The sequence below is a fragment of the Plectropomus leopardus genome, chromosome 13, assembly GCF_026936395.1.
Source record: "Plectropomus leopardus strain MGB_pleo_1.0 chromosome 13, ASM2693639v1, whole genome shotgun sequence".
Taxonomy (NCBI): Eukaryota; Metazoa; Chordata; class Actinopteri; order Perciformes; family Serranidae; genus Plectropomus; species Plectropomus leopardus.
Genome location: NC_142188.1, coordinates 337,501 through 350,000, shown reverse-complemented (window position 1 = coordinate 350,000; position 12,500 = coordinate 337,501). Strand labels below are relative to the sequence as shown.

Here is a 12,500-nt window from a genome sequence, read left to right as displayed (position 1 = left end):
CTCTGTCTGTCCCCTCCTCTCTGTGTCCCCTCCTCTCTGTGTCCCCTCCTCTCTGTGTCCCCTGTCTCTGCCCACGTCCCCTCCTCTCTCTGTCCCCCCCTCTCTCTGTTCCCTTCTCTGTCTGTCCCCTCCTCTCTCTCTGTCCCCTCCTCTCTCTGTCCCCCCCTCTCTCTGTCCCCCCCTCTGTCTGTCCCCTCCTCTCTGTGTCCCCTCATCTCCGTGTCCCCCCTCAGACCAACAAGGCGGTGTCTAAAGGAGACTTCCACGTGGCGAGCTCCAGCTCGCGGCGGGCGCTCTTCCTCGCCGTGTTGTCCATCACCATTGGGACGGGGATCTATGTGGGCGTGGCCGTGGCGCTCATCGCCTACCTCTCCAAGAACCACCACTGGTGACGCTCGCCGCCAGGGAGGACAAATTACCCATCAGGCACCGCCGATGTTTCACCTGGAGTCTCAGGTGAGAGCTTCCTGGGCGGGCCGGCCCGCGGCGGCGAGCTGGAGGACGGCGTCTGTGTTTGTGCGCCGTGACGTCTGAACAGTCGGTCGGAGCTTTAAACCAATCAGAACGCAGGATCTTTAGAAGACGTGTGTTTTTCTGACGATCGGATTTTTTCCACGAAAGTTTTCAGACGGATTTTTGTTTGTTTTGATTGAGTGAATTTTTCTTTAAATGCTGAAAACGTTTCACAGCTGTAATGTTTTTTTTATTTTTCATCGTGAGCTCGACTCAGAAAAAATGATCGTCTCCGTCACGTTTGACGATCTACTTTGTGAGGCGGAGGTGATTTTATGGACTTTGTGGCATTTTGTTCTCAACGGTTTCCTGAAAAAAAACCTGATTTCAGTCTGTGATAAAAACTACAAACGCAAGTCTTTAAAAAAGAGAAAACTCTGAAAAATAAACTCTGAAAAATAAACTCGGAGTTATTTGAGATTTTGAGAGACAAAAATAAATAAATAAATACAAAAATAATACCACAAAAAACTGCAAAGAAAAATGCCTAATTTTTTTGTTTCACAAACACTTAAGGAAGAAAACTAATTTTTGGGGGACCACTTCTTTTAAAAAATAAAAAACAAATTTAAAAAAGGCCTTTTTTAAAGAGCCAAATCTGGCCTTTTTTAAATTTTGGATTTTTAAAAAAAAAAATGTTTTAAATATTTGGTGGTTTTTAAAACAAACATGCCTGCAGGTTTTTTTTAAATCATCCATAAAATGAATCAAAAATCCATCCAGCCAGTCCCTCCCCAGAGCTTAAAAATGATTTGACATACCTCCCCCTTTTTGCACCGCCCCCTCCCCCCTCATAAATAACAAACAGTCCCTAAATTACATTTTAATATTCACTTCTAATCCTGCTCTGAATTCATTATTTGTTTAAATAATATATATTTAAAAAGATGTTAAACAGTGATGAAGAAGCACCGATGAGGAGCATCGACAGTCGCCCCGGAGACTGTTTTGTGTTTAAAATTCGACTCAAGGTCCCGGAAAAGTCCTGGAAAAGTCCTGGAAAAGTGTGAAAATGTGTGTGAACTCTGCACGTCACATTTAACAAAAGCAGAAAAACCCAAACGGACAGAAACTTGCAGTTTTCCGGATCATGACGATAAAAGCGACGAAATCTCCGGCAGTTTAACGTCAGCGCGTTTTATTTTTGTCTGAATGATATTTATGATGAAATCAAAACTATATTTCTTGTGCTGTTTTCTGATGATTTCCTTCTAAACAATAAAAATGCTCCAAACTTTTTTCTCCACGTTGAAGCTTTTTTTTTTTAGATTTAGAACATTATTATATTTTTAACAGCGAGAATAAAAAGTTAACTCTCTTTGCTTTTTCTTTTGGTTGTTGTTTTTTGTGGGGTTTTTTTAACACACACACACACACACACACACACATACACACTCTCTCTGGCTCCGTCATCAGTCTCCGATGGACTCTCAGGTATCTTTAAACTCACCGAGCAGCTGCAGACTTCAGACTTCATCTTTGTTCTTGTGAAACAGGAAGTTGACGCCCCTGCAGGGCTCTGATTGGCTGGGAGCATCTGTAAGCGTGGAGGAACTTTTACTTTGTAAAACCTCTGACGGATATTTTTATTTACTTTTTTTTTTTTTAAATTTCACTTTACAGAAAAGCTGCTGGGAAGTTTCTGCGCACGATGCTGAAAGGTTCGGTTTTTACTGAATAAACAAAACATATCTGTGATTTGCAGAAACGTAAAATATAATTTCTTTTTGAAGGCTGAGCTGCTCTTCTTCTCTCCTCCTCCACTGGACTGCAGCAAAGGATTCTGGGTACTGTAGTTCTGTGTGGTCCTTCAGGAGCAGCTTTGAGGGATCACAGTTTTCATTACTGAGGATCTGACAACAACAACAATATTATATTATGACATTATTTTTAAAACTGTATCCGGCAGCATCAGCATGGTTGTTCAGCTGCTATATATATATATATATATATATATATATATATATATATATATATATATATAGTAAGAAATGGGCATAAAAATACAGTGTCTGTCTTTGTCTCCCACATCATCAAGACGTCATAATTCTTCATTCTTTCACTGTGAAATCTTTTAAAGTACTGAACCAAACAAAAAAGTAAGAATATGTAATATTAAAGTAAGAATATGTTGAAACATTGATATTTCTTTGTAAAATTTATAAATTACTGTAGTTTAAACACAAGAAAACTGTAATAGAATAAACCCAATTCTGTTAAAATTACATTGATTTTTGTCATGTAGATTTTTTTTAACAGAAAAAAAGTGTATTATATTTTAAACTCATATTAACAAACAGATAATTAATATGAGCACATGTTGTCTAAAGTCTAATTTAAGTGTGTTTTTTGTGAGTATTTTTTAAATTTTTTATTGTGTGTAATTTTAAAAATAATTTGTATGTATGCATTATTAATTTTTTATTACTTGACTACAAGCCTCTCAGTAAGAGCTACTCTTCTAGATGTCTATCTGATTCAGCAGTGGCTAAATTTAAGAAACTAATTCCTTCTGCTTTGACGTCATTACCATGTCTTACAACGACTGAGCACACTACTACTAACTTAAGTCATTCCCAAATTGACTGTCTCATCGATAATGCTACTGGCTCACTGCGATCAGCTCTCGACACTGTTGCACCCTTCAAGAAGAAAATAATGAAACAAAGAAAATTAGCCCCATGGTTTAACCTCCAGATTCGCAAATTGAAACAAACATCGCGAAAATTTGAAAGACAATGGTGTTCGACCAAACTGGAAGAGTCACGTTTAGTCTGGCTGGACAGTCTTAAAGTGTATAAGAAGGCCCTCCACCATGCCAGGGCAAACTATTATTCATCACTAATCGAGGAAAACAAAAACAATCCCAGGTTTCTTTTCAACACTGTAGCCAGGTTGACTCAGAGTCACAGCTCTATAGAGCCCTGTATTCCTTCAGCCCTAAGCAGTGACGACTTTATGAATTTCTTTAATAATAAAATCATAACTATTCGAGATAAAATCCATCACCTCTTACCCTCAACTGACCTGACCCCGAACTCAGATAGCCTGGATATGGCAGCAAGGCCCGAAATTTATCTGGACCATTTCTCCCCCATTGACCTTCATCAACTCTATACTTTGGTTTCTGCGTCTAAGCCATCAACATGCCTGCTAGACCCCATCCCAACTAAGCTCCTTAAGGAAGTTTTACCTTTATTAGACAACTTTTTATTAGATATAATCAACGCGTCTTTATTGACAGGTTATGTACCCCAGTCTTTTAAAGTAGCTGTCATTAAACCTCTTCTAAAGAAGCCCACTCTCGATCCTGAGATTTTAGCTAACTATAGACCGATATCTAATCTCCCCTTTATTTCTAAAATCCTTGAGAGAGTGGTTGCTCATCAGCTCTGTGACTTTCTCCGAGACAACAGTTTATTCGAGGACTTTCAGTCAGGCTTTAGAGTTCATCATAGCACAGAGACGGCACTAGTAAAAATTAATAACGACTTATTTATCGCTTCTGACACGGGTCTGGTCTCTGTTTTAATCCTATTAGATCTCAGTGCTGCATTTGACACCATTGACCATCAAATCTTACTGCACAGACTTGAAACCTCAATTGGCCTTAAAGGAACGTCACTAGCCTGGTTTAAGTCATACTTATCAGATCGTTCCCAATTTGTTCACATCAATGATCAACCCTCCGCACATACAAAGGTCTGCTTTGGAGTGCCACAAGGTTCGATGCTTGGACCAATCCTTTTCACTTTATATATGCTTCCTCTAGGCAACATAATTAGAAAACATTCCTTAAATTTCCATTGTTATGCTGATGATGCGCAATTATATCTATCTATGAAACCAGATGAAACTGATCAGCTATCTAGACTTCAAACATGTCTTAAGGATGTAAAAGCCTGGATGAGCCGTAATTTCCTGATGTTGAATTCAGACAAAACTGAAGTTATTGTTCTTGGCCCAAAACACCTCAGAAGCTCCTTTTCCAACAATGTAATTTCTCTAGATGGCATTACCTTGGCCTCTAGCACAACTGTAAGGAACCTCTGAGTTTATTTGACCAGGATTTATCCTTTGCCTCCCATATAAAACAAACTTCAAGGACGGCTTTCTTTCACTTGCGTAACATCGCAAAAATTAGACATATCCTATCCCAAAGAGACGCTGAAAAATTAGTACATGCATTTGTCACCTCTAGGCTGGATTACTGTAATTCACTATTATTTGGTTGCCCCAACAAATCTCTTAGGTCTCTCCAACTGGTGCAGAACGCTGCTGCTCGTGTTTTAACGGGAACCAAGAAAAGGGATCATATTTCTCCTGTTTCAGCTTCTCTGCACTGGCTCCCTGTGAAATCCAGGATTGAATTTAAAATCCTCCTCCTTACTTACAAAGCTCTAAATGTTCAGGCTCCGTCTTATCTGTCACAGCTCATAGTTCCTTACCAACCCTCTAGATCACTGCGCTCTGAAAACGCAGGGTTACTGTGGTTCCCAAAATTTCCAAAAGTAGGTTAGGAACCAGAGCCTTCAGCTACCACGCTCCTCTCCTATGGAACCATCTTCCATTTTCGGTCAGGGAGGCAGACACCGTTTCAACTTTTAAGGGTAGACTTAAGACCTTCCTCTTTGATAAAGCTTATAATCAGGGCTGGCTCAGGTTGCCTGGACCAGCCCATAGTTAGGCTGACATAGGTTTAACCTGCCGGGGGACTTCCTCTGATACGCTGAGCTCCTTTCCTTCTCTCAATGCCGCCATCAGAAATCATGCATGTCTGTTAACTGCATTGCCATGTGCAAGCTTAGCTTAGCTCTGTGATAGCCATGTGGTACTCTCACTGCCTGGGGCTCGCGATTACAGAGCCTGGGTCTGTTGAACTGCACTACGCTAATCCTGTTGCCTCTCGGGAGCGTTCCTGCTCCCTTGTTTCCTAGTTTCCCTGGATCCTGGCCGTAACCTTGACTGTGCCTGACCGTGGTGATAGCTGTGCTGATGCTGTGATCTTGCCTTTGGACAACTCCCTTTCACATATGCATGAGACTGTTATCATCTCTATCAACATCATCATAGAGAGCAATTACTAATTTCACACCTACCATTACTCTAATATGACATGCATCTGTTTCTATTACTGCTGTGCCCCCCCCTCCTCTCTCCCCTCTCTCCCCCTCTCTCTTTCTCTTTCCTTTTTTGCCATGATTGTATTTCACTTGCTATTTGCGACATCTATTGCTCGTCTGTCCGTCCTGGAAGAGGGATCCCTCACTATCCTCTACCGCTCTTCCTGAGGTTTCTTCCTCTTTTTTTCCCCGTTACAGGGGTTCTTTTTTGGGAGTTTTTCCTCGGGTGATGTGAGGGTCTAAGGGCAGAGGGATGTCGTACACTGTAAAGCCCTCTGAGGCAAACCATGTTTTGTGATAATGGGCTATATAAATAAAACTGACTTGACTTAACAAACTGTATTTTTGTTAATTGTCCACTTTTTTATGAATTGTGCATTTTTGACAAAATGATAAATCTATCTATGAATATTTGATTTGATTGTATTTTTGAAAATAAATTTTACATAAGCATTTTAAGAAACAGATTATTAATACAAACATTTGTTCTATTAATGTTTTACTAATTTGTTTTTTAATTAGGGTGCCTTTGTGTGTATTTTTGATTATTTCTATGTACTTTGCATAATCCCTGTACACGTTTCATGTCAAATAGGTTTAATTAATCTGAGCATACAGTTTATTAATTCATACATTTTTTATTGCTCATACACACTTTTTCTGTGTAATTCTGTGACCGAACACATGCTTTATGGATACATTTGATTAGTTATTGGATTATTATTATTATTATATCATATCATCTCGGTTGAATAATCTGTGTTTCATGACAGCGCGCACGTTGTTTTATTATCAGGGTGTGTGATTTGAGCGGCTGTTTATCTTTCAAAGAATAAAACTGTAAACTGTCTCATCTGAGCTGTAAACTCAGATGAGAGGAAGCAGACACTCGGAGGACGGCGGTGGGTTACGAGAGGTCACGGAGCTCAGAGTCATACTGAGCACGCTCAGTTTGGAGATAAAGATCGATTCGATAAACAGCAGCTGTTACAGGGGCAGAGCTGGTGGGGGCTGATGGGTAATTAACCTGATGCATTGTGGTTGTTGATCAGATGGGAGGAGGAGCGCACATGTGTGACTGTTTGTCTACATGTCATTGTGGGGACCTGCCCAGTATCCTTCAGAGTGAGGACGTCTTTGTAGTTTGATAGATTTTAGTTTATTCCTGTGTGCGCTGCGTCAGAGCTGGAATAAATAATGCAGGAAGTGGAGCGGCTGAAGCTGTAACCTACAGCGAACTCACGAACTCTACGGCAGCATTAAGCAGGTTTATTTCTCCTACATCGGAGACTCAGCATAGATGAATAAGCTATGCTCTAATGTACGCCGTAATGTACATCATAATGTACGCCGTAATGTACATCATAATGTACGCCGTAATGTACATCATAATGTACGCTCTAATGTATGCCGCAATGTACGCTGTAATGTACACTGTAATGTACATTGTAATGTACGTCGTAGTGTACGTTGTAATGTACACCATAACATGTCTTTTCAAATTTTCAAACCTTTACACACCTGTAACAAACTGTTGGATATTGTCGCAGCAAACTTGTAGACACCGTGCATTATTGTGTACGTCTGTTTGTGTGTGTGTGTGTGTGTGTGTGTGTGTGTGTGTGTGTGTGGGGGGGGGGGGGGGGGGGTGGGTTGTGCAGCATTGTACATATCTAGTTTTTATCACACTAAATTTGTATTTTGCACATATTTGTGAGTGCTGGAGTTTGGGAGGGGGGCAAACTGGTTTTAGGATGTGGGAATGAGTGTGCTCCAATACTTTTATTGCTTCAATTTTGCACAAATTTGTGAATTATCATGATTATGGGGGTCGGGATATGGAGATGATAATGTCTGTGAAATTTTATGACCTGGCGTTTTGTGCTCTATTTCTATCAAATTATTATTATTATTATTAATTTATTTATTCCACCTACCTGCACGGGAATTATGGGTGGAAATTCTAAATTTTGCTAGTTTTATTATAGTTGCATATACATGATGATGATGATGATGATGATGATGATGATCATCATCATCATCATCATCATCAGTACACCCTGCCTGTTGATGCAGAACCCAAATTAAAAGATGTCCAAAAAGAGAAGACACTGATGCCTTTGAGTCGACCACAACAGTTAGCTTGTTTTTATTTGTGAAAGTGATGAAAGGTTACAAATTATCAAAAAGAACAAAAGTCATTAAATGAAAAAGCTAAACTAAACTGCCGCCGCTCGAGTACGAAGTAAAAGTACGAGCTATTAAAAGAGAAAGAGAGGACAGGCCCTCTAAGTGAGAAGAGGAACTGTCTCCGTCCTCGTCTTACACCACTAACCACATCCTCAGGTTTGTTTTATACGAGAGCTGCAGAGAATCTGCAGGTCAAACTTCTCCATTTATGGTCGAAGCGTTCACAGCAGCAGCGCGTGCACAACGACCAGCTGTCAGCCGGGTAACCTCAGCAACGCTGCAGGAACACGAAGAGTTAAACTCACACACCAAGGGGGGTGGGGGTGTATGAGCTCTGAACGTTTTCATCTCAAACAGAACTGACGCATCTAAAAGTTCAGCAACATCATCAAAGATACTGAGAATTGCAATTTTTGCTATAAATATTAATTATTTAATATTAATTATTATTAATTCTTGCCTTCTTGCCGGTTGCCTGTCGGTGTTGCCGGTTGCCTGTTGGTGTTGCTGGTTGCCTGTCGGTGTTGCCGGTTGCCGTGTCGTGCATTGATTGTAAAAGGCTGAAAGTGTCACCCTTTTTTGTTTGTTTGTTTGTTTGTTTGTTTGTTTGTTTTTGTACTTCCTGTGTGGTGTTTGGTTGTTTTTTTACTCACCAGCTGAGACTGACGGCAGAAAACTCAGATTCAGACCAGAGACAGATTTTCCTCCGGCCGACTGTTTGTCTCTCTGTCTGTCCATCTCTGTCTCTCTGTCTGTCCATCTCTGTCTCTCTGTCCAACTGTCCATCTCTGTCTCTCTGTCTGTCCATCTCTGTCTCTCTGTCCAACTGTCCATCTCTGTCTCTCTGTCCAACTGTCCATCTCTGTCTCTCTGTCTGTCCATCTCTATCTCTCTGTCCATCTCTGTCTCTCTGTCTGTCCATCTCTGTCTCTCTGTCCAACTGTCCATCTCTGTCTCTCTGTCCAACTGTCCATCTCTGTCTCTCTGTCTGTCCATCTCTGTCTCTCTGTCCAACTGTCCATCTCTGTCTCTCTGTCCAACTGTCCATCTCCGTCTCTCTGTCCATCTGTCCATCTCCATCTCTCTGTCTGTCCAACTGTCTCTGTCTGTGTGTGTGTGTGTCTCTCTGTCCATCTGAGTGCTGATCACCAGCAGCTGGGAGCCTGCTCAGCTGCAGTGCATGCTGGGAAACGCAGTTCTCCCTGACTCAGCTCAGTAAACATGACTCAGCAGGAAGCGACAGACACAGGAAGTGATGTTTGAGTCAAAGAAACCGGTTCGGCCAGTTTGGCTGCTGCCGACGTGAGGCCAGAGACACAGAGACAGACAGAGAGACACAGGGACAGAGGACATGAAGGGACTGGGGACGCTGCTGCTCGTCTCTCTGCTCGCTGCTGCGGGTAAAAACAAACTTCCTGTTTCCTTCTTCTTCTTCTTCTTCTTTAATGTGTTTGACCATAAACACGTCAAGCAACAAATAACAAACACGCTTCACACATTCACACACTTGAACTTTCCAGGACTTCTCCAGGACTTTTCCAGGACTCACTCTGCGGCTCTTTTTCACGACTTTAAAACAGCTGTTTAAACGAGATGAAATTTTTTCTGTAAAAATGTTTTTCCTTCAAATGTTTTTGCCATTAAAAAAACATTTTCTTTCCTTTAGAATAAAGTATTTTTTTAATGGGAATGTTTTCTTTAAAAGAATTTGGGTAATTTTTAATTATAAAAAAGGTGGAAATTTTTCTTTAAATTATTATTTTTGAACATTTTTACAGATATTTAAATAAAAACAACTTCTGTTTTTGTTTTCTCTAAACATTTTTTGCTATTTTTTTTCCTTAATAATTGTTGGTGACTTTTGATGAAACATTTTGTCGAATTTGTTTTTAAGTTATTTATTTATTTATTCCTGCAGATTTTTGAAGAATTGTTTTTTCTGTCTAAAATTTTTGGTTATTTTTAATGATTTTTTTTCTTATGAACTATAAACATTTTTGGCAAATGTAAAGAAAAAAATGGTGTTTTTCTTTTTTTTCTTGTTAATTTTTTGGGTGACTTTTTTATTTTTAAATAAACAATTTTGGACTTTTCTTCCTTGAATTTTCTGGGAAAATTTTAAAAACAATTTTTTTTGTTTTATGTTGGCTTTTTTTGGCAAACGGCAGCTTGTTGACGTCTCTGTCCGTCTGTCCTCCTCGTCCTCTGCAGCGCGGGCGGCGGCAGGCGGCCAACATGGCGGCGTGCTGACGGGCGCGCCACAGGACATCAGTGAGACGGACGCCGGTCTTCAGCGCGCTCTGGTCAGCGCCGTCTTCTTCTACAACAACATGTCAAACAGCGCCTTCCTGTTCAGACCGTCGGCCGTCAGCAGAGCACAGCGGCAGGTAGGCGGCGCGGCTCAGGGGTCAGAGGTCACGGATTCTTGTTTGGTATAATTATTTCTCATTATTATTATTTCAGTTTCGTCTTCTCGTCTCGCTCGAGCTGCAGAGTCACGTTTTGGGGATTCAGGGGCGTCGAGCGGCGAGGACGGCAGATTTTAGATTCCGCCTCACGCTTGTTTGTCTCGTGGTCCTGAGGCGGTCTGACTCCAGCTGTTGGTGGTTTCAGGTGGTTCAGGGTTTTCTTTACCTCGTGGACCTGAACATGACCAGAACCGTCTGCCGCAAACGAGACCGCAGGGACCCGTCCAGCTGTGACTTTCAGCCCGAAGGAGACGAGCTGCGACAGGTGAGTCTCTACGGGACAGACGGGACACTCTGGGGACAAACCGGGTCTTTGATAAGTGCTGAGAACACAATGTCTTTTTACAGAGTTTTAATGTGAAAATCCTGCTTCCTGTCGTGTTTTCAGACGTTTCAGTGTCACACTGAAGTCTGGCTGCTTCCCTGGGAACACAAGAGCCGGACCCTCAAGTTCACCTGCAGACCCCGAGACCACCGACGGGCCCCGAACCCCAAACCCTGGCAGCAGCATCATCATCATCATCATCATCATCATCACCTGCCGCGCCGCCTCGTCCCAGCGGAGGAATAAAGTGTCAGTCTGTGTGTTTGCTCTTCTTCTGTGGTTGCTCGTGGTCAGCGTGACGGCAGCTGCAGTGAAAGCAGTCACTCAGGGACTGTAGTTTATTTGTGAGGCGAGGGGCTGCAAAAAGCAAAAATTCATTCATTCATTAAAATTCACCTCAATCTTTTCTTTGAAAATCACCAAAAATAAAAATAATTAACAAACATTAAAAAAGAAGAAGAAAATAAAACTACCATTTCCAAAAAAAACAAGCATGTTTTCTCTCAGAGTCACTACGAATTTAAAAAATAAACAAATGAAAAATAACCCAAAACTTTAAAAAGAAGAATCTCAGAAATGAAGAAAAAGATAATTTTCTAACATCAAAGACATTTGTTCTTTAATATTGACCAATTTGAAAATTAACCATTCGTTTAAAGGGAGAAAATCCTTTTTGTGTGTTTTTGGAGAAAACGGGTTTAGAGGTTTGAATGAGTGTAAAAAAATTAACATAAAATCCAGCCAGTTAAAGTCATACGTCCCTCCCCAGGGCTTAAAAAACGATTCAACATGCCTCTTTCTTGCCCCTCCCCCATAAATAATGAACAGTCCCTAACAGATTCATTGACAGCGAGGTGAGAAAGAAAACAAACAGGATTTTTTTTTGTTTTTTACAAGGATGTTTTTAAATGAAAATTTGGAAAATAAATGTCTGGATTTGAGTCCTCGTGTTTTTATTGAAAGGAAGCTGAAAAGCTGCGACGAGTTTCAGATAAAAAAAGAAGAAAGTTCACCGAAAAAGATCCATCCGTCATCACGCACCAACGAGGAAGAAAATACAAAAGAGAAAGTGAAGAAGAGACGAGTTTGTAGCGAGACTTTGACTCGTTTGAGGCCTCGATTAAAAAAACACAAAAATAATCTCAAATAAAAAAAACACAAATAATCTCTAATAAATAAAAAACAAAAAGAATCTCAAATAAATAATGCATGTTGGGAAACTTCAACAGATCAAACATCAGAAATCAGTCGATCGCTTTCAAGGAACAAACAACAGCTCTGTGAATTTAACTAATCTCAACTTCACCTGACTAATCTCAATTTAACTAATCTCAGTTTAACTAATCTCAATTTAACTAATCTCAACTTCACCTGACTAATCTCAATTTAACTAATCTCAATTTAACTAATCTCAGTTTAACTAATCTCAATTTAACTAATCTCAATTTAACTAATCTCAGTTTAACTAATTTCAATTTAACTAATCTCAATTTAACTAATCTCAATTTAACTAATCTCAGTTTAACTAATTTCAATTTAACTAATCTCAATTTAACTAATCTCAATTTAACTAATCTCAGTTTAACTAATTTCAATTTAACTAATCTCAATTTAACTAATCTCAATTTAACTTAACTTCACGTTCACTTTCTGAAAAATTACAAACAAGTTTCTGACCAAGTCCGGATGGTTGACCTGGAGTCTAAACCAGGGACTGTTCAGTATTTATGTGAGGTCACCGGCTGCAGAGAGAGGAGGCGTGTCAGACAACAACGAAAAAAATCAACAAAATCTTTTTTCAAATCTCCAATTTTTTTTAAAGAAAACATGCCTTTTTAAAAAAAAAATTATATATATATATATATATATATATATATATAT

At 40.0% G+C, this 12,500-nt stretch overlaps 3 protein-coding genes across 4 annotated transcripts in view; 2 read left to right on the top strand and 1 right to left on the bottom strand.

Moving 5' to 3' along the window:
• The window catches only part of syndig1 (synapse differentiation inducing 1), a 10,859-nt gene extending 9,028 nt beyond the window's left edge, over positions 1–1,831 (top strand). For both annotated transcript variants that reach the window (XM_088086936.1, XM_088086937.1), the window contains one exon: positions 234–1,831. In XM_088086936.1, the coding sequence (XP_087943062.1) occupies positions 234–392 (159 nt within the window). In that variant the 3' untranslated portion in view covers positions 393–1,831. The remainder of the gene's footprint in view (positions 1–233) is intronic.
• Positions 1,832–7,755: 5,924 nt separating this feature from the next.
• apmap (adipocyte plasma membrane associated protein) overlaps positions 7,756–12,500 on the bottom strand; it is a 20,897-nt gene continuing 16,152 nt past the window's right edge. Inside the window, exon 10 of the mRNA XM_088086927.1 lies at positions 7,756–10,976. The gene's annotated coding sequence lies outside the window, so the exon portion shown is untranslated. The remainder of the gene's footprint in view (positions 10,977–12,500) is intronic.
• Positions 9,090–11,560, top strand: cst7 (cystatin f). Its single transcript, XM_088086944.1, has 4 exons — positions 9,090–9,226; positions 10,038–10,213; positions 10,440–10,559; positions 10,683–11,560. The coding sequence occupies exons 1-4, from the start codon at positions 9,178–9,180 to the stop codon at positions 10,863–10,865; spliced, it is 528 nt and encodes a 175-aa protein (XP_087943070.1). The 5' UTR covers positions 9,090–9,177; the 3' UTR covers positions 10,866–11,560.